General features: G+C 42.6%; 1 protein-coding gene across 2 annotated transcripts; it reads right to left on the bottom strand.

Moving 5' to 3' along the window:
* Positions 1-351: 351 nt before the first annotated feature.
* Positions 352-20666, bottom strand: PKN3 (protein kinase N3). 2 transcript variants are annotated; one of them, XM_064468834.1, is made up of 22 exons: positions 20179-20666; positions 16420-16702; positions 15711-15859; positions 14111-14240; positions 13845-13996; positions 13279-13474; positions 12778-12969; positions 12409-12518; positions 11783-11926; positions 10740-10815; positions 9575-9761; positions 8396-8507; positions 7426-7502; positions 5867-5933; positions 5178-5269; positions 4645-4821; positions 4493-4555; positions 3859-3935; positions 3146-3288; positions 2803-2910; positions 2148-2228; positions 352-1242 (listed from the first exon to the last, which is right to left on the bottom strand). In XM_064468834.1, the coding sequence occupies exons 1-22, from the start codon at positions 20197-20199 to the stop codon at positions 1030-1032; spliced, it is 2850 nt and encodes a 949-aa protein (XP_064324904.1). In that variant the 5' UTR covers positions 20200-20666; the 3' UTR covers positions 352-1029. The 2 variants fall into 2 exon arrangements, with proteins under 2 accessions (XP_064324904.1, XP_064324905.1); XM_064468835.1 differs by lacking the exon at positions 20179-20666 and adding an exon at positions 19903-19957.
* Positions 20667-22277: the final 1611 nt, after the last annotated feature.

A 22277-nucleotide genomic window follows, 5' to 3' on the forward strand; every position in this document is an offset into this window, starting at 1 on the left:
AAGAAAATATATCTTAACAAGTATAATTACAAGATATGTTACCAGGCAAATGAAATCACCTTTAACTTACTGGTTTTCCAACATTAACAATCTCATTATTTAGCTATCCAAAAAAAGATACAGGATATACACATTGATAAAATCTGTGGAGAGGCAACTTCACTGCAGTCATTCGTATGTGACAGCTGATGACACCATGCAATATGTACACAAATTACTTGAGAAGGGGGGAGGAAAGAAAATATTACTATCGGCATTTACAGAGAAAAATAAAATCCTGCCTGTTGAGCAGAATATGGTTTGCCCTGATCTGAAACATTCAACTAACACAAAGGAGATGAAAAGCTCCAATTTCATTGTAAGGAAAGGTATCTTTATTTTCCAAAAAAAATAGCATGTGCAAAGCTGTGGCTTTTTTATATCGTTAAAAACAGTAGCTAAGATTTAGCAACCTCAAAGAAGTAGAAAAACAATCCTTTTCCTTAAAATTACTTGTTTCATTATCAAACCCAAACATCATTGTCTTGGTTGTGTTAAAATCCTTTCCTTCTCTGGCATACGCACACTTATGAGTGGAAATGTGCATAAAATCATTACAAACAGGGAACGCTGCATCTCTTTTCTAGAAAAGAGGTGAGACATGGCCATTCCCCCTGCTACTATGCAACTTTAAAAAGCTGTGCTACTTCCTTTGGCTTTTTGCAAAGTAACCTGGGTTGCAGAGGTTATTTGATTTCATTAAATTAAGTCCAGTTTAAGTTCTAAATTTCCATCTATAATTATGGCAGCAAAAGATACATCCAGTCAAACATTAATTACTCCTTAAAGATAATTGACATCTAGTATCCACCCAACAAATGAGGCTGAAAAAAACCAGTAGGTTAACTGAGCCTGCAGGGCACTCTCATCCTGGGGCCATCAGCACTACCAGCATTACGAATTCTGTTGACTTTTCCATTGCCTGTGCCAAGTCCTCTCTCCACTCTCCCAAGGTGGTAACAATCTGTTCATGTTCTTAAAGCACAGGAATCAAACATCTACAAGGTGTCTGGAAACAAAGTCAAAGTCCTTGAAGATAGTTTGTTCCTTACGGGTTAGGACAGCAACCTCCTCTGGAGGAGTAAGGATTGGTTTTTGTGATGTAAACTCTTCATCAAAGTTGCTAATGTCAGTCGGATCTCTTAAAGTGGGCACAAAAGGGGGCTTCAGAGTCCTGGCAAACAAGGCATCCCAATCAATTTCCTGTAAGAGAAGGAAGTGAACAGACCAGATTGACATTAAGATAATTTATGAAATGTGAAAGTAAGAGGAAGTATTGCAGCCTCCCTTCCAGATAATTTGCAACACATCCTATTTCTACTAATCTAAAAAAAAAAAAAAAAAAAAAAAAAGATACAAAATTGATAAAAGGCCCAGACCAAACAGCATAGTCAGTGCAGGCCAGGTAGTACAGAGACTCCATGCAGTCTAAGGCTGGTCTTCATAACACCAAGAAATAAAGTTACAGCCCAAACTGTATCTAGGAGAGACAAAACTAAAGTGCAGCTATGGCCAGGTGGATCTCTGCACTTCCCAGCAATTTCTGCTGACATCCAAGTTCTTTTCTTACTCAAGTGCAAAGCCAGCCAGGGGCTACAAGGCTAACAACTTCTGGCAGATGGGTAATGACAAGGAGAAATGGTAACACCTTTGCCTGGAACAGACATATATCCTGACCCAAAGCAAATGTGTCTTTAACCTCAATTTCTCTTAGGATTCATGTATATCCTGCAAATGCAGGTGCCATCAAATACACTGACTGGCAATCACTGTCATCACTAGACAGCACCTTTGGCTGTTGCTGTTTGATTTAAAAAGGGGTGTTCGTTGATGGCTCAAAAGGTAGGAATATTTGTACATAGAAGCATCACAATCAGAAGTAACAAACTGGCTCCGGAAGCTTACAGACCACAGAAAACACACTTGAGGGATGTCATTTCAAACATGAATTGAAACATGTACTCCTGAATAGAGCAGTGAGGTGCAACAGAAGCTACCACTAAGACCTCACTGGCAACTAATGGAAATACACCTCAATACTAACAGAAAGCAGATCACTCTCAGCTTAAACACAAGAGGTGGGCCAGAGGGATAAAGTGAGTTCCTACCTTAAAGAAGGCCTGGATTTTAATCTCTTCTGCATCTTTTTCCCCTGCTCCCAGTCTACGCTCTGGACATTTCCGAAGAAGCTGCAGGAAATACCAGTTCAAAATTAAACAACAGGAACAAGGATGGATGGAAATAATGTTCCAGAGAGAAAAACAAAAGAAAGGAGATGGACTGACCCCTCAGTATCTTCTTTGTATCTTCACTTTGCAGCGAGGTCATAACCTGCTAGTAATAGCTCAGACCTAGTTCCTTGTAAACAACTTGCCGACATCAGTAAGATACCTGCTATAAACCGCATGAAGCATCTCATCTTAATTGTGCACCTGTGACTACTGGGTCACACTCAAAAACGGAATCAAGGCATCTCTGCTGAATGACTCTGACATTCCTGCCCTTGAATCAACACTTCTCCATTTCAGACTTAGCAGCAACAGACTGCAGTAAGAAGCCTGCTTAGTCATCCTCAGACAGGAGAATTTATGTAAAGAGAAGGAAAGGGAAAATATGTCTACATTTTAAATGTTTCCTTAGTCTGTGTAGGCAGCTCCAGATTACCCATGCAAATGCTACCCCGTCCTAGCAGAGTCCCTCTGGATCCACTTACACAGTAAATACAAATTCCTCAGGCTCCCAGAGACCCATCCAGCCCATTACCTTACGGATTATAGAAAGTGCCTCAGATGAAAGGAATCGTGGATACCGGACTTCATCGTTGACAATACTGTCAAAGACTTCTTCCTCATCATCTCCAGGGAATGGTGACTGCAATTGTGACATTTTATTATTTAATCCACATAGCACCCATTCCTTACTATTAAATAGGGATGAGAATAGCAGGGAGTTGTATGGATTAATTAGTGCTTGCCAAACACTATGAATAAGAAAAATATAATTTAAGTACTAATAAATAGTTAACAGCAAAATTTTGTCTCAGTTTGTCAGGTACTACTTCCCCCAAGACTGCTTAGTGAGATCCTCTTAGAGAAGGTGGTCTTACCTCACCAACAAGCATCTCATAAATGAGTACACCCAACCCCCACCAGTCTACTGCCCGAGTATACGAGATGTCTGTCAGGACTTCTGGAGCCAGAAATTCAGGGGTGCCACAGAAGGTGTTTGTGCGGTCTCCAAAACCTATTCCTGTAGGAAAAGAACACTTCCGTAAAATCCAGCACATTACTCAATGGATCACATGCAGTCACACCTTCTGAAAGCCATAGGACATCACTTGATAACCTAATGTTGATGACTGGCAAGGGCCTTCATCGATGCTTGTAAATGCAAATAGGAAGTATGAGACCTGAGGCCTCTAAAAACTCCAAATAAGAAATATACAGGCACTACTTAAATAAACAGCAAACCCATGGAAACTTCCTGCAGGTTCCATTGCTCAAGTACATAATTTGCAGTATCCTGTTTTCTGGTTCCTTTGAGTAATCAATCACATTGTAAACGCCTTCATAAGTTTCCTGAAGAGTAAAGGACAAAGTACTCTTTCCAAGTTCATCATGGCCAGACAGGTGAGGGGTTTTTGTTGTTTGGTTTGTTGGGGGTTTTTTGTTTTGTTTTTGGTGGATTTTATTTTTAAGATGGACATGACTACAAGTTATACAGAGCCACCTCAGTACCTGTATTTGTGAACAGTTTCCTAAAGCCCAAATCCTAAACTGGTACTGATGGTTCCCTTTTGGCTTCACCAAAGTCACTCACCTTCCTTACACAATCCAAAATCTGCAATCTTCACAAATCCTTCAGCATCTAAAAGCAGATTATCCAATTTCAGGTCCCTGCAGGCGAAGGAGAAAGAAAGAAAATGGTGGATGAAGTCTGAGGATTGCCATCCAACATCTTTTTTTGCAAGAAGCAGAAACTAGATATTAATAAAGACAAAATCTAAATTGAGTAAAGTCTACATTTGGTTTAAATCATGTATCATTTGCAAGATTCCCCTTAATTTATTGATATTTTCCTCTTAATGAAAGGCTCACAAAGCAGCTTAGAGCTGGGTGGGGCTTATTCATCTGGAAAAGAGCATCCCACAACAGCATGACAAATTACTCTACTCTTGCAGTAAAAAAGAAACCAGTGACTTACAGATGCCCCCCAGAATGTATTGACATGTCACAGAGGATGAATCACCTGCAACATGTCAGATGAATAACTTGTAGATGGCTTTCTTTACTGTAAGTACGATGAACATGCTGATGGCAACAGGCAATGGGGAAAATAAAGACAGACAGAAAGATTAGAAACCCCAGCAAGATAGTGAGCTCCAGACATATAGAAACAGGAGAATAAACTTTTAAGTTGCTGAACTCTTATACTTTATTCTTTGCTGCATTACCTGTAAACAATTTTCTTCTCATGCAAGAATTGGAGCCCCAAGACTACGCAGGCTGTATAAAACCTAAAAGAGAGAAATAGTTATCAGGAAAGATCTATGAGAATGAAGTTAAAGATTTATAGTGCCTGGAAACTAAACTAATTCTAACTCACTGTGCCATATGCTCGGGAAAGACATCTTCATGTATACGCATCATAAGATCACCACCTGGAGTATATTCCATCACAAAACATGCATGATGAGGTGTCTGGAAACATGCAAACATGTTCACAAGGAATGGATGATCAGAAGAATTGACCACTTCAAATATTCGCTTCTCACAGTTCAAGCTGCCAGGATTCAAAGCATGAAAACGTCAATGTTAAAACTTGGCAGGAAAACCTGTTTTGAGAAAGACAAGATGTAAAGATTTTCTCCTTCATCCTAAGTTAGAGAAATAGGTGAGGGCTAACACAATATTTATCTTACCTACTTCCAAACCTTGAGTTTTAGAGTGTTCTTCAGGTGTTATTCCACCAGAAGCTAGAAAGCAGCGCTGTTATAAGTTTCCTTATTCCTGTTTTTAGTTACTCAAGCCTTTAACCTTTATAGTACCACAACCAGTACACATCATACCTACTAAGAGTTGATTACAGGTGTGTTAATGTAGCCTCTGGCAATAGTACCATCTCTAAACAAAGCTCACCTATCAATTTCATCTCTCCTAATAATATCTTTTTTCTTCAAGGCTTTGATAGCATATAGCTTCCCAGTTGGCTTGTATTGGGCCAGCAGTACCTGAAAGACAATAGAAAAGCTGTACTTCAAACATATCTGTTATCTCCTTATTGGATTACTTTGACTCCCATTGACACAAACTATTTCCATCCACTCCAGACAGTCATTCTCAAAACCAAGCTCAAGTAACTCCAGAAATGGAGCACTTTTCTGCTCCTTGTGCCGCAGCAGTCCAGAAAGACATCAGTGTAAGTTATACTCTTTTCACAAACAGTAGTATCACAGCTGGCCGAGTGCTTTATGAGCACCTCAGAGCTGTCGCAGGACACAACTATGCACACAGTTTTTGGGAATGGAGCTATTCCACTAGTCATCACAATGATGATGAAAGGGATGGTAATGATGTGCTTTATGAAATGACTTAGCACGCCCTGGATGGTTTTCTCCAGGCTTTGAAGCCACAACTCATCAGGTGTTTTGACTGTTAACAGGAATTATCAGCTGCTTCTGTGGTTGGGCTGCGTTTGTTTTGTATATCTGCACTGCAACAAATCTCTTCTGTGCTGCAAATTTTCTATTCAGACTCTGAGGCAGAGTCTGATCTTCACAACCACAGTCCTACTGACCTCCTCCATAAAGTGTACACTCCTACACTACCTTCCCAAAGTGGCCACGTCCCAACATAGCGATGCAGTGAAAATCCTCAAGCTGAACTGTCCTTTTCCTGCAGACAGACAAAGAAGAATTGCTGAGACAATACCTAGAAGATGCATAAACAGGTCACAAAGGAGTGCGTATTTGTATTAGGGGAAGAAGCTCTGCATAGTAAAAGGAAAAGCAAACAGCTGTGTCAACCACTCCTCACCTAGGCTGAAGTCCTGAAAACTTAGGCTTGCTGCTGCTGTTCTGCCACTGAAGAAAGGAGCAGATAACTGTAAATTGAGGAAGCTGCCCCCAGTGGCAGCAGCCTGACTTCCATCTGTACTGGCAACAGGAGCAACAACTCTGGTTCTCCAAGGCTTACTCTCTGTTACTTCCCGTAACAGGATTAGTTCTCCCTGACCCCCATCCTTGGGGCAGTAAAATTCAATTTCACCTACACTCCTTCCAGCAGGCTCAAGAGCAATTGCGTTAATCAGACATGAAGATATATCAAGTGCTAGTAGGACAAAAACACAAGGAGAAGTTCTCAAACAGGAATTGGAAATGAAACATGGTGAGACAACAGACAGACAGATGTTGCTGAAAAAAAAAGTAGCTGAATAAAGAGATGCTATAGAACGTTATGTCAGCCACAAGGTGTTACCAAGGAAACTAAGGCTGCAGAATTGCTTGGAAATAATTAAAAAAGAAAACCAAACAAACACCATAAAACCAACAAAACCCAAACACCCATACCCTAAAAGCTTTAGTCCATGATCATCTTTAAAACACAGCAGACACTCCATACTCTTCCACTCAGTGAAGTGAAGGGCTTAAGTATCTCCTCATAAAGGACTTAACTCCCTCCTCAGCCTTCCCAGAGAGAAGGCAGGTAGGTGCCTGACTGCATCGTGACTACAGGGGTTTGAGGATGGGACCCCTCAAAAATGATGATGAAGTTATGAACATAATTCTATGATCTGAACTGCAAGATCAGCTTAGATTTTGCTATTTGTGCCTTCTTTGGTCAGTATTTGTTCAACAGTATTAATTTTTTTAACTTGTGCAGTTTTGGGTATATTTACTACTGTGTATCCTTGCTACATATGAATTGTATATATATACCTGCCATAGACTATGAACAACTTACTGTTTTATTCCTCCCTATGTAATGAAAGACAGTGTATCTTACATATCAATAGAAACAGAAGAATGTGAGGGATGCCAAAAGCATTTCTGAAATGTATTACTTAGATTGCAGACACTCCTGAACATGCTACACCATAAAACTTCAAACAAAAGGAAGCACTTGAAGACAGTTAAGTGACTTTACCTTCTACTAAAGTCACCTATTACATTGCAGCATACAGTCTATCAGTAGGCTAAGTATTGGGGTTAATAAGCAGATGAGGTGCACCAGACCTTTCATGGTGTTGTCTACACTCAGCACTAAGAGTCTGCTGGTGAGAAACCAAAGCACATCTTGAGCAGAACTTTAGACTGCACGCTCAGAAATTTCAACCCAGTGCCTCTCTAATCTGTGACCCAAGACAGTCCATGCGGTTCACAGTTACCTTGGAGATGCTTGGATTGGAAATTCTGTCAGAACAGAGCTGCAAGACTTCTCCTCAACATGCAGCCTCTTCACACACTAGGAACAGAAAGAAAATTACTGTGTGTCATCCTATGGAATCACTAATTCAGACTTGAACACCCACATCCAAATTTTCCCCTGTCATGATCCAGTATAACCATGTACAGCTGGTCATCAACTCTGCTTTGAGGGAAGCAGCATGAAAACAGGTTATCTATGGTCACACAAAACTATTCCCATGTACAATTTTTTTTGATAGGGTTAAACTCTTTAAAATAAACTCTTCTAAAAGTCTAGGATAAGACATTTCCTTTTAGGAAAAAAGGCATCTCGTCACAACAGAGTGTCAAAATGATCAGAGATGCTGTTTCCTCTATCACCAAAGCCAAATGAGAAAGGGTAAGATGTGGTAAAACACAGGTCATTAACCATTATACTACTCAAAACAATTTTCGTGCTCCTTCCTGTCAGAAAAGTAGAGCTCTTCTTGGTTTTCCCAGTTTCTTTAATGACAAAGAACTTCATCTGGTCATAAAAGCTTGCCAACCCTACTTCCCTGCTTCCTCTGTGCAGTCATCTGTTCTGTACTCTTGCCCTGAGCTCCCAAAGCTGACCTACCTCCCATTTTGCTTCTCCAAGAAAAACAACTTATAATTTAAATAAAAAAGAAGAAAAAAATTAAGGATAAAAGAAGAAAAAGGAAAAAAATAAAAAAGGAAAAAAGAAAAAAAAGGGGTGAGAAAAAAAAAGAAAGAGGTGCGACACTTTTGTGAAGCTCCATGCCAAAATAGCTCACTGAATTCTGAAGCACTGGAAAATCAGCCAGCTAATAAGGCAGTGCCTGCCTAAAGTATAGTTAATTTCTCCAGTAATAAACAAATAAGAAGAACCAGGCCTTGAAAGAACACCAACCAACAAAGAAAAGTTTCCCTATTAGCCCAGTTGATTACCGGAGAATCTGCAGGAAATGGTGTTGACTCTTTGAAGTTGGCCATCAAAAAAAGGCGTGGAGGCTTAGGTGGTGCTTCATCAGCAAACGTAAGCTTTGCCACAGGAAAGTCACTGCATTTGTAAGACAAAATTGAAGGACATTGCCTTAGAGCAGAACATTGTATGCAGACACCTTTCTATCACCTTTGCTATACAAGCAAAGTTTAGTTCAGTCCAGTACACTGGACAGCAGTGTACTGATTCACACAAGTCTGTGAAGTAGCAAGACATATGCTCTCCTAAATGAATGAAAAGAAAATGAGCTATTAAGTTGGTGATGGTTAGACTCTCATTCCAACGTAGCTCTCTGATGCTACAAAATTAATGAAACATAGGTGTGTAGAAATAAGTCACTATGGTCAAGAATTTAAAGGAAGTCTTGATTTTAATAGCAACACAGTAGTTGACTGATTTTTTTTTTCTTTTCTAGGTCTTGTGAATCAGTGGGAATAGTGTCTTTCAGTGAATGACTAATTCTCAAAAAATTAACTCCAGCAATTTAAAAAAATTGTTTAAAGAACTTTCTTCTAGAGCATATTTAAAAGCTTAGTTATATACCTTCTGAGTGCTACATTATGCTAGTGGTTGGGGTTCATGTAACCTCATGAAAGAAGAGTGCATTCTTACCACAACAATCACATTGTGACCTTGCACAGAGTTCAGTTACTGTACTGGGGAAGACATTTAAGGAGTGGAATTCTCTTTCCTTTGCAGTGCAGAACCAGTACATTGTTTTGTGTATATAAAGTAACTTTTGAAAATCTGATTTTGGGTTGTGTTTCTTTTGTATCACACTGTTTACTTATGACCTCTTTTATGCCCACAGATCCTACTGCAGAGGAAAAGAAAGCTGCGTAAGTTCCCCAGGCTCTGGAACACACTGCTTGCTAGGACAGCAATTCAGGAAATCGGTCCAACTGCTAACAACAAACCAGAGCGAGCCACAGCGTACCAAACACCCCACTAAAACCACACCGTTTCAGGCAGCATTGGCTTTTCTTAAAATCCTGAATTAAGTTCCACAGATACAATTTTCACGCCTATATCTTCCTCCACCTTAGTAAGGTGCAACAGAATTTTAAGATCTATTTAACACCCATTCCGGAGTGTCATCCAGCAACACTCAAAGCATGACTTACCTACTCAGTTTGGACATGGATTCAACATGACTTTGTGGAGGAACTGGAGGGAAGTCTGTGTGAATGGGACCATGAAGTGGGGGACTCAGAGTGCTCATGGAACTACAAGGAGGGAGGAAACTCATCATCAGGCGGCCCCAAGCAGCAACATTTATGTTCATTTGAGGAGCTCGGAGAAATTCCTTCCCTGGAGGAGCAGAGTAAAAACACCAGTGAGATTACAAATTACAATCTTGCGTAATGTTAAATTATCGTTTTCCCCTGAACAACCATGCGTTACTCAAAAAGGTAGCCCACCCTAGGAAGAATGGGCTCTTTTTCAGGGAAGAAAGTTTAGTAATTATGATGACGATGAAACAGATCTACTATTTCATCTACATTCAGTTCCATATATCATAACAATCCTCAAGTAGAAATTGCATAAAATATTAAAAATTCATTTTCTTTTAAATCAGGTTTTCTTCTATTTCAACACTGCATTTTAATCATGTAGCCTGTTAACAGAAGGTTTCTGAAAAATGTCTTAAAAAGAGTAAAACCTTTGGGATGTTTTCATTATTTTTACTACTTCCTGAAGAATATAAATATTCAAATCTCATTAATCCCCACTGCCAGGAGTTCTCAGTATGTAAAGTCTTACCTTACTCAGTCTCACAAGAAAGAATTTGCAGACAAAAAAAGCAAGCAAGCAAGTTATTCCAGTCCCTAAACTATTAATCTGAGATGCCAGCTCTAAAGACCTGACAGACAATCAGAAGCCTGTTCGGGCTATAGTCTTCTATAATTCAGAGTTTTCCAAGAAACCTTCCAATATCTGTTCATCAGTAACAGCATTGCTGGTTCAATTAGTACAGCTTGAGTCCTGTATCTTGCTAAGTAGTCTGTTAAATAACTAGTAATTATATCTTCCTAACAATGGTAGTTGTGAATAGACACACCACTATATCACATTACACACCATGCTGCAGCCAGGCTACCTGCACTTTCTGCAACCAAACAAACTTTCTCATTCTAAAAAAGCCACCTACTTACACACAGTAATTAGCAAGCATTTAAATGTCTCACAGATTTAATGGGACAGGAGTGCATGCCAGCCTGCTTGTGCAAACGCCTGACCTCACCTACACACCCTAGATAGTAAGCAGTCAGTTCTCCACCAGCCTACCTTTCTGTTTGGGGAAAATGCGTTTCTGCCGCTGCAGTTTTGGCTTTCTCTCAATGACAGGATTACAGAACATCACCTGTCAGAGATGCAAAGAGGATTTGTCAGGATTCTTCATTTACACTGTGAACACAAACTTTCACACATGCCTGCTCTCTCATTAAATTCTCCATTCATATCTTTTTGGTAAGTTAGGAGTCACTCCCATGGACTCCAGACTGCGTTATTTTAGCTTCACCCTCTAAATATCAGTTACTTCAACTGTGGTTTTAGATGTTGGAATTTTCTGCTACATGAAATGCAGAAAAATCCCAGAATTAAGACCAATTCATGTCCCAAACAAAAATAACCTAATTACCAGCCATGCATAAAGAACACAGCCATTTGCTGGATAAAAATGCAGTAGTCCACAGCACAGAAGTAAAAACCCAAAAAAAACCACCCCATAAACAACTTACACAAAACAAAACCACAAAAAACAAGATGAGGGGGAGAGGCAGCAAATTTTGGTACATGAGGTCAAGATCCTACTTTTGGGAAGATAACCACAGGAGCTTTCATCACAACACAAAGGAGAAAGTACTGTGGCTTTTAAGGGATTATCTGGATGATCTCTTCATTGATGGTACTTCAAACTATTATTAGCCTCAGAAAGATGATAAAATAAGCATGCCCAGAGGGAATTTGGATCTCTGATTCTACAGTCTCTGTGATTCAATTCTGACCATTAAGCCATATGTTTAATTAAAGTGTCACCGACGACTCATAATGAAAACAAATAAAAACCAGTGGATTTCACAGCACACACACATAATTACAGTGGAGCAGCTGAAGAGTCACTCCAGGCTATGGTATGTGTATATCTATTATATCGTGTTGTTCCTTATTCTTATAAGTGACCTTGATGCAAAAGGATTTCAGATGTCATTCTACCCTTCTAGATCACTGCTCCTTCCATCCCTTGTATCCTGGCTTGAACAACTGCTTTCAGGACAGGCACCCTAAACAAGAGTTCTCTGAAAAAGAAACAAAGCTGACATTTATACCTCTGCAAAAAGCATTCCTTGGGGTTCGAGTGAGAGGCACATCCCATGACGCTCATTATCAAGGAAATCATCCAAACGTAAAAACTTCACTGCACATAGCTCTCTCCAGTCTCTCCAATATATTGCAATTTCTAGCTCGCGAGACTGGTGGGATGGGTGAGTGGTGGGGAGAAAAAAAAAAAAAAAAGCAGAAGAGTTACATGCCGCCCTGTGCTCTGGAAACAGCACATGCATGCTTTTGTAAGAATTCAATAAGCTAAATAGTATGCATAAGAAACTTCTTTAATCCTTCTGTTCCCTGCTTTATCTGAGGTTTTCAGATCTTCCTAGCTAAAGACCCTCTTGGAGATGGTCGTCTTGGCTTCCCATTTCAGAAATCTCTGTGAGAGCCACTTTGCTGTTAAGATGAAATAAAACTGCTCAGATAAGAAGGACAACAGATGCTGTTCAGGCTGAATCTCTGCCAGAGATGCACTGTCTTCAGAGGAAGACTAACTGGCACATAAAGGGACATGGGGACTGCAGCAACACAGAGTTTAATCAAGTGGAATGACAGCGAGGTGAGCAAACCAGGTAAGGTAAAATGGAAAAACAAATACAACACACAGAATCTGGGGCAGACTTACCCGATCCAGTTCAATGACAAAGCTCTGGTCCCATGCTTGGTTATTAACTGGTCCCCAGTTTGTTTGGCCAACCACTTTATTGTCCACTTTGAGCACAGCAAGGACCTCATCTGGACAAGGAAGAATACATGGATTATATTCTTTTACCAAAGCAAATCTCTCATGCTGAAGGTGAATATCGCAATCTAATGTAATTTCCAATCACATGTACTCTCTACTAGGAGGACTAGGTATAATGCAATTAATTTTCTCCCTGAGTTTTGCAGAAACCAGGTTTCTTATACACTCATACCAGGCTAACCTAGTACCCTGATGAGAAGCCCCATGCTCCCATACACCACTCGATTCAATAGCGAACCCCATACTCACTACAAGGCTCTTCATTCCGCAGGTACTTTCCTGCAACACTACGGCCATGGATACCCAGGCCAACTCGTGCTCGGGAAAGGGACCTCAAATCGCTTGGGCTGCCACAGATGGGAGAAGAACTAGTCATTCGTGAACGTCCTGGAACATTTTCCAACAGATCCTGACACCCCATCAGTCTCACTTCCAATGTTCCTGAGGAATTTCAGGAGAGTAAAGAATATTATTATGTAAGAGGTGAAGTTACTCCAGTCAGCCTGTCCTCACAGGGGTCCAAGAACTTATCAGATTCATGATTTCTTGGTTAATAGCTCAAATCTACTCCAGATTAATAGACTGCAAATCCATATGATCAGAAAGCTCTGGCTGGCCTAGAAGAAATAAGCCCAGTTCCTAGAAAATCACATGTCCATATAACAAGAGGCATTACAACAATGAGAAGAAACGCAACTAATTTTTCCTTCTATTCTCCTCTCAACAGCGTGCCATGCAGGATTTATGTACCTGTAAGGGCTGTAGGTTTGATGACTGAAGTGGGTTGGATGCTGCCATGCTGAGCTCCCAGGGAGGAAGTATTAACTAGTTCCTGCTTGATGAGTGCTCTTTTTGGGTGATCAGGAGAAAGCTCAGTAAGCTGACGTTCCAAGGACAAGCGCAGCAGGTCAATCTTCTGAGAGGACTCTTGCAAACGACCCTGAGCCTAGCAATATGAAGTAGGACAGAAATTTTCACTGTACAGTCCCAGTCCAGGTACTATTAATCCTTTATGAACTACTAGAGTAAGCTTCAAAAAAAAGACCAGATAACATCTTACTAATAAAGGAAAAAGATGAAATATTTTCCTATAAATCCTGACCACCCCATCCATGTCAATTCTGATGTTCCTGAGAAACTTCACCAAAGCAAGGAATGTTATCCCTAGAAGGGAAAGTGATCCCAAACGGTCTGTCCTCACAGAGAAACCTTAACTTCCCAAATTAATAACTCTTGGTTAACTCTACTCATTCATGCTAATCACTAATGTTGAGGCATAAAACCACGCTCTCAAGAAGGTCTGAATAAGTGCTTACCTCAGGCAAAAACTTGCGATCCTGTACCCGACTCCCTCCTAGGATCTTCAGCACATTCTTTGCCCCCTCGGCTACAGCAGCTTCAATGCGCAGGTGATGTCTCAGCTCCTCAATACGCAGCTCCAAAGCACTGATGGAAGTCCCCATCCTCACTGGCCATTTTGGAGATAAAACAAGACAAGGATGAAAGCTAACTGGAGTATTCTGGACCTTGGGGCTTTGGATGCATCTGTTCTGCGCTGAGTCAGTTACATAAAACACCTTACCTGCTGGATCCACTGTATCTTCCATCCCTCCTGCTGACTGAGATACTTTCACAATGTGCATGCGGATTATTTCAATCTTTGTCTTGCTGTCCTGAAGCATCTGCTGAGCTGTAGCCAGCAGCTTCCGCTCCTGCCAAAAAGAAAGCATATGCAGAGAGGAAACCATGGTCATTAAAAACTTATTACGATGATGCGTTCACATATGTGGATGAGGTGGTACCTGCAAGAAGGGTCATAAGAGATCCTGAAATGGCATATATAAGCAGTTACATAAAGGACACCGCTGAGGATCAAGGACTTTGAGATCACTTTCCATTTGTAGAGGGAAAGGACAGGTCAAGGACATGTCCAGTTAATACCAAACCCTGCAGTCACTGAGACCTGTGGTTCACTGGCTAACAGTGCTTACAGTGTTTTGTGAGCAGAGGTTTTGAAGAAATAAAAATATCACAACTCTCTACACTGCTGGTCTTACTGAATTAAGCTTCATAATAAACTTGGATTTTCTTTTGTTTTCCTTTGACTTTTAAATATGATTATGCCAAACTCAGAAAGTGGAATTAATATGAAACCAGTACACAACTGAAATTTTTTTTCATATAAAGAGATATTACATTATGTGTTCTATCCTAAACAACCTAGAGATATCAAAAACTCAGCATACAATACTAATGCTTTTTAAACTTTCTTTCCTCAAGCCAGTGACTGAATGTACCTCTTACTCCCTCCTCACTACATTCCCAGGCTTGCAACAGTTTATCTAGAGATAGCACATCTATTGTGCCACTTCCTGTGAGATAACTTTTCCCTGCCTCTAATCTAGAGTCACTATGAGTGTTGAGGTTAGATGCATTAACATCCCTAAGTTGGCATTTGACCAGCAAAGTTAAGCATCTACACCGAAGAAGTAACGTAGAATCTGCGGCTGGTAGGGAGAGGCAGGTCCCTCCAAAGGGCCATTCATCTGTTTGGGGATGATAACACGAGCGACTCTCTACGTAACTAGCACTTTCCACTAAGACTGCAGAAGGATTTACATGGCTAAGTTAAAACAATGTGATTCCCAACTCTATCATTAATATTGCTAAGCAACATTCAAAAGCAGAAGCACAATCAGCATCTGCCATGTAAGAACTGCCAAAAAGATCAAAACTGCCAGACTATGCCCATCTGACGGTCTAATAACTCCCCTCTAACAGTGATCACTGCCAGATGCTTCAGAAAAAGGCAGAGGCAACCACATCACAGGCTAAAGTGGAACAAACTATACTTTCAGAAAAGCCTTTTCCTAACATCCAGTAATTATAGATTGGCTTAAGTTCTTGACAAATTAAATCTGCACCATCCAATTCCTTATTGATTCCTGCTAAACTCCCAAAATCCATACCATGCAAGTCTAACACATAACTGGAGTATTGGTTACCCTGTGCAGTAGCACGACATGCTGTCACTTTACTGAGCACCAAAATGCTCAGAATTCAGTCAAGTAAGCTTTGCAAATTATTTTCTTTCATGCATCAATTACCGGAGACTTTGGACTTTAAATACCAATTTTGATCTAGGAATACATGTTCCCAAATGGTTGTTTATTCCTGCTTACCTTGGATGTTGAATACATTTGGATCATGTTCTCAGCTCCTTGTTTCACTTTCATTTCAACATGCAGCTGCTTTTTCAGAGCTTCAACCTTCCTTGTCATGGGGTCTGGGTTTCTTTCCCAGAGACAAGGATCTGGAGACACAGATCCATCTGTACAAACAATACAATCAATACCATTAGACATCTTTTCTTGTGTTGTTTCACTGGGTTATAGATGGGTGACTCTATAAAAGAAGGTTAGGTTATAAAATAAGTTACAAAAAGCTCTTGCCTACAAAACTGGCTGCAAAGCACTGTTTCAAATGAAACTCTAGCTCATATCTATAAATATTTCTTAGTTTATCGATGAACCTGTCCTAAGCACTCCACCAATTTTTTATTCATTCATCCTGTAAGATATTTGGATGTTCCGCTGCCCAGAAACTCTATTCAAATCTCTTCAGTTCCACCTACAGAGTGCTTCTAAATATTGTCCATGCCCAGCACTATCAGCTGGTCTTCTCCCTACACCAATCATTCCTCTTGCCTCCTTTCACCTTTATTGCCCCATTCACAAGTTTCTTCTGCACAGATCACCTCATCAGCTAAATACCAACAGGAGAAACCTCCACTTCTTGTGAGTCCTCAACAGAAAAATATAGCAATTCAATTTGTATAAATATTGAAGAACTATAACACAATTTTCCTGCCAATCATGACCCAAGACCTACCTGTCTTACTCTCCTCTTTGTCTGTTATTACAATCCTTGCATTAAGTTCCTGCAGCTCCCAATGCAGTTGCTCCAGTTTTCGGTTGGAAGACTTCAGCACATGCTCTATATGAACAAGATTCTTTCTGTCTGTTGTCGCTTTGCGCAGATTTTCTGCTCCCTCTTTAATCTTCAGTTCTTTCTGTATAGCACGTCGAAGTAGTTCCTTCTCACCCTCCAGTTTTTGCTGGAAGCTTGGGTCCATCAAGTTCACACCATTGCCCAGCTGCAAGAGACAGCTGCCCTGCAATCAAGTAGCATTGGGCAAGAGGATTTCAGAGATAACATAGTTCAACAATTTTTATAATATAGCAATACACTCATAAGATTCCACTTCTTCATTTTCATAGAATCATTAAGGTTGGAAAAGACCCTTAAGATCATAGAGTCCAACCACTAACCTATTACTGCCAAGTCCACCACTTTTGTTTAGAAACTGGTTCACACAAATTCTGAAGCCAATCTTTTCACCAAATTTTCAAGGAGAACAGACCTACATTTAAATCGCAGAGGACAGAATACAACATTGATCTTGACATGCTTTAATTTGATTTTAAACCGTAATGGAGAAAAACCTTCATCTTGTCTCCTTGTTATTTAACATCTACACACAACTTTGTTCTCCAAGTACCAAAGCCCAGCCAGTATTTGCCCTTGTTCTGATCAACATTAACTTTTACTAGTATGATGTAGCAGATACAGATTTTTACCTGAATGTGTCTTCGTGCCGACTGTTCAAAGACATACCTCAACTAACCTGTTAGAGCTTCTTAGGAATGTCACAAGCATACATTAACTCTCAGCTGTTACCCCTGAAGAAGGAAAATGTAAAACCTACAGCTCTTTCTACAAATAAGCAAGCAAAAGAGTAAGCTTAACTTTCTGCTGTATCTGAAAAGGGAACCAGACTGTTGTCTCAAACTCTGTTCTGCTGTGATTTACAGGCAGTAAGGCCGCTTTCAAACACTGATTATTTTGAGTTGCATTAGTAGCATTCAAGCTTGTTCTGGGCTTTGTTTTACATAATTTTCAATACCGCTTCTTCTAGTGATATATGCCTCATCAACAGCTCTGGACAGAGATGCTCTGTTTACAAACTCTGGACACACACCGTGTAGGCAGTAGCAGCAGTGGTGTGTCTCACTGACCAAATAAGGACTGAACTCAGACAGGAGCAGCAAAAACTATCCATGAGGATGCCAACTAACACCATAACAAACAGATACAAGCAACAGAAGAGTGGCTTTAAGGCATTGAGAGCAATTACTATATTAATAGCCTAACATTAATGACTCATCATACGTCCTGCTTAAATGCAAAAGTAACAGTTGCACAGTCAAGCCCCACTACAGTGACCAATTTAGTGTCACACAGCACATCAGTGACTAAAGACAGAACTCAGGAATCCCGACTTGCTTTCACACTCTTCAATCGATTGACCACATTTCCAACAATAAACCACACTGGGTTTGTATTACTTGCGTACATCACTGCACTTACAGAGCGTGCAAGGCATCCAAACCCTATGCCGCTCACACAGAAACAATTATTTAATCATATTAGTGTATTTTGTTACCAACCAGACATCCTTGATCAGTTTTTGCTATGATTTAAGTCTAATAGCAAAATAATTGAAGAAGGAGGAAAAAAAAAAATCTATTTTAAAGTTGGCCTAAAACCAAGCTGGGTCTGCAACAGATACACAATAGCCAAAATAGGAGTTGTTCGGATTGGTAACAAAACAAAAAGGTTCAGATTAAAATCCCGATTCCAGGAAGTTCTCGCCCAATTAGTAAAGCCAGGAACTAAGCCAGAGCTTTGAAAAACATCCAAACTTTTGTGAGGAAGAACTTGAATCATGGAGTTCCTGAGTCACAGGCAACCTTTACCAGCTCTAAGTTGGAAAATCAGAAAGCTCTTTACCCAGTCTGTAGCAAGTGACTAAAAGGAAGTAGTTGGTTGCAATTCTCATTTAAAAAACTAGAAAAAGTATATAGATTTCTTTTCTATCCAAACTATGCAAATAAGCGTAAGCAATCCACCCTCTTGATTCACTCAGAGCAATAGAATGAGTAGTGCTGCAAGAGTAACGCTGATAGAGGGTACTGAAGACAGGGACCTGGGTATTGATTCAGAGAACAAGTACAGTCTGGGCAGTTCTCAGGTCAATTTTCCTCTACAACACTCTCGTCAAAAGCTAGTCTGAATACCAGTTAATGCACCATGCTATTTTTCTAGATATATTTAGAATGTAAGAACAGTATGTTTTACTGGATCCTTCTTCCCCTCTATGGATTATAGCATGCCATAACATTGACATTGTTTGCACCAGGAGAATAAAATATTCTATTACTGAGGAGGATGGGAAAGCTGAATTTGCATTTGGGTCAATCCATTTTGCATTCTGACTCTGGAATTTCAATGGGGCGTTGGGATACTGCCACAGCCCATGCTGCAGCTGTTCTTGGGTTCCCAGGGAAGGTCATTCCTTCAGGGTATGTCTCCAACGCAATCCCAAAACACATCTACAGCTTGCCGAGAAAATACCCACGCTGGCTTAAATTAGTTTGCTTTTGGTACTTGTAGTGGGGCTGCCCAAATTCACCCAGGGGTTCTGCTAGACTCATGTCATCTCAAAGTGTCTAGACTCCTTCCTAACTAGCAAAAATTTCAGCAGTATCAAAGTTCCACTCAGTCCTTTGGATTGCAGCCCAAGGAGATCCCATCCTCTCAGTTATGCCCAGGCCGGCAATGAGCTTCACCTGCACAAAGCCCCGAGCACACCTGGCCCCTTAGAGTTTCACCACCGCCACAGAAATTGATTTACAGTTTGATTTGATGAGCTAGCAATGAGGAGGCCGCCCCTCTGCAGACCACGCGTGTTCACTAGGACATTTTAAATCACATCTTTCACGGCAACTTTGTGCTGTAGGGATGAGGCCTGCGTCAGTCAGGCTCATGCTAGCCACATTCACTCTTTACAAGAAAAAGCCACTGCAAAGTTTGGAAAAAAGCAATTGCAATCCTGTCTGGAGCCAGTCCCCTTTCCCACTCTGAGCCGTGCAAGGGCTGGTAAGGGTGGAAGTCAGCGAGGCCAGGAGGCACCGAGATGGGGAGAAAGCGGCCAGGCCGCAGCGCTGGCAGCTCTTTGTGCGGGTGTCTCCAACCCTTCTTTCCCAGAATAGACTTGAAACGCCCCGAGGAAAGAGGGCAGGGCATCTCCTCCACTCCGGGGAGCTTATTCCAGAAATGAATGTTTTTCCCAGCGTGGAGGGCTGGCTGCCCTCCCCCGGCTCCCGGGTGCCAGCCCCAGCAGCCGCCCCGCTTCGACTCGCCTCGCCCCCCGCACCCCCTCGATGCCGAGGGGGGAATTCCTCAGCGGGCACCAAATTGGCCCGAACCTCATTTCCCTGAGGCAGGGAGGGACTTTTTAGGGGATCTCACCTGCTTCGCGCAACCTCACCCACCTCCCCGGGGCGCGGCCGCCGGCAAGAGGCGGAGAGACAGCGGGAAACCCCGCTTCTCACCACCGCCACCCCTTCCCCGGGGCCGGGGGCTTCGGGCGGGGCGGGGAGCTGTACTTTCCCGGCGGGAGGATGGAGGGAGAGCCCCCTCCACCCGTTTGGTGGGCCCCCAGGAGTGCGGAAGCCCCCTCGCCTCAGGGAGGCTCACCCCGCCCGCCATGCCGGCGCCCGTCCGAGCCCTCGGCGCGGCGCTCACCTGCGGGGTCCCCGCCGCCATTGCTCCGTACAGCACCGCCAGCAACCGGCACTTTTTCAAACTTGAGCCTTCCCGGGAAGCGACGTGCCGCCTCCAGCGCCCTCTCGCGGGGTGCGGGCCCGGGAGAGCCGCCGGCGGGCCGCCCTGGGGGAGCGGGGAGCCTCTCCTTCCCCGCACGCCGTCCGGCCCTGCCCCGCGGGGTCCTCGGCCAGCCGCGGCTCCCGCCCCTGTCAGGAGATGGTCCCGCTGCCTTCGCCCGCCCTGAGGGGAAATGCGCAGCCGAGACCTGGCGGCAAGGTCCCGCAGCGCGCCCGGGAAGGCGGCGGGAAGGAGAGAGGCGCGACAGGCCGGACGCTGAGGAGACTGAGGTACCTCCCGCTTCCCAGCGCGGACATCGCCCTCCGCGTCGGGCTGCTAGGGAAGGAGAGGCTTGGGGGGGGAGGTGTCAGAGTCCTTTGTAGTCACAAGAATTGTGAGTTTGTGCCAAAGGGACGGTACGGGTACATAGACAGTGACAGATCTCCTTAACTTGGGCCCTGCTCGGTCCTTGACACCTCTTCTGTGAGCTGGGTGCTGTGAGGGAAAAAATCCCTGCGGCTGGCCCCAGGCTCGGCCCGGTTTGCTGAGCTGAGTCGATCAGGTGGTTTCCAATTTTAGTTCTCCAGATTAACTAGGAACTGGCGTTTGTAAGGGAACAAGCAAAGTGCAACTCTCCTTTAGGCAGGATGCTTCCTTGGAAAGGGGGCAATGCCTGTCTCCAGTGCTGGTTTTTGACTAACTTCTCTGCAGCACTGCCCCTCGCATGTAGGATCTGGGGTTTCAGCTAAATATTTGAGTGAAAAAAAAAAACCCAAAAGCATTGGCAAGGCTGACAGCAATCCCACAGCTACCACAAATCTAAACCCACCATGCCACTGTACTGCCATCGTGCCATGCAGGACCAATATGCAGTGTGCTATAGGCCCGGTGGTAAAAACAAGTGAAAAAGATACTTATTGCTTTGAGGTGGTAAAGACCACCACTCGTGAGACCTCTCCTCAGAAGTGTTGCATAATATTATTAGTGCACTAGTATGCTTTTTCAGTCCTGGAGCAATACGCATCTTTGAGTCAGAAGGCATCCAGAGGCTATAGTATCCCTGCATACAAATTTAGAAATATACTAATAAACAGAAATATTTTCCTTTTATTTAATTAGAACAGGTTTTTTTCTAGCATAAACATTTTGTAAATGATCTGCAACTGAATAATTAGTAAAAGGAAATAATAAGAAAAAGATAAATTTAAATCTAGCTTAACTTAGTTGAATTAGTAAAGCCTTAAACTTCTATAAAACCTTTTCATGTGCTCCTGTTGTTAATAAAGCAAGTGCATTAGATTAATAAAAACCCTTCTGGAACCTGTTGCTATTTGTAACGTGGGCCAGGCTCTGTTTAGTGTTTAAGGAATTATTTTAATTAGACTGTTCATTCAGTGGAAATACAGGAAAGGGTAAGGTCAAACTATAGGTGTGGATTGAGTTTCAGAAGAGCAAGGAAACTACCGTAGCTTCAGCAGACAGGGATCAGGACTGCGTTTGGCTCAGTCAGCCAGAGGGAGGTTGGTGGGAGCCCTCGGTGGTGGTGGAGGTTGGTTTGCCCACCCTCGGGGTTCACAGCAGGACTTCCCCTTCTTTCCTTCAGGTCTTGTACCCTGTGGGTGAGGCAGGGAGAGGGCTGGGGACAGCTCAGGGAGCCTGGGGAGCTGGAGCAGTCAGCCGAGGTCCTGAACAAGCTCCCCAGCCTTGAGGGATGGGGCTGGTCAGTGGCTGGCCCTCAGGGCGCGGGTGATCCCGGAGGAGGAGGATGATGCCTGCCTCCTGGTCAGAGATGTCCCTGGATACCCATCTGGGGCCTCAGGCCATCCCACAGGCATGGTTCAGCTGTCCCCTGCGAATCCTGCGGATGGAGGGGGCTGGTGTGTGGGATCAGCAGTTCCTGCCCACTCAGCAACCTCTCTCCCACGGGAAGACGAGTGTCATAGCTGGGAGCACGACGTGCCTGTCCGGCCCTTCCAGGATCCCGCAGGGAACCACTCCTCCGGGTGCCGGGACGCTCCCGG

This window comes from Phalacrocorax carbo, chromosome 18 (genome assembly GCF_963921805.1).
Source record: "Phalacrocorax carbo chromosome 18, bPhaCar2.1, whole genome shotgun sequence".
Classification (NCBI taxonomy): Eukaryota; Metazoa; Chordata; class Aves; order Suliformes; family Phalacrocoracidae; genus Phalacrocorax; species Phalacrocorax carbo.

Excerpts from the sequence above, each read along its gene's own strand:
- PKN3 (XM_064468834.1), bottom strand. The coding sequence starts at position 20,199 with ATGGCGGCGGGGACCCCGCAG. Across the intron at positions 13,475-13,844 it reads ATCGCAAGTTTTTGCCTGAG|GCTCAGGGTCGTTTGCAAGA; the intron begins GTAAGCACTTAT and ends TCATATTGCTAG. Across the intron at positions 11,927-12,408 it reads TTGTCATTGAACTGGATCGG|TCTCGCGAGCTAGAAATTGC; the intron begins GTAAGTCTGCCC and ends CCATCCCACCAG.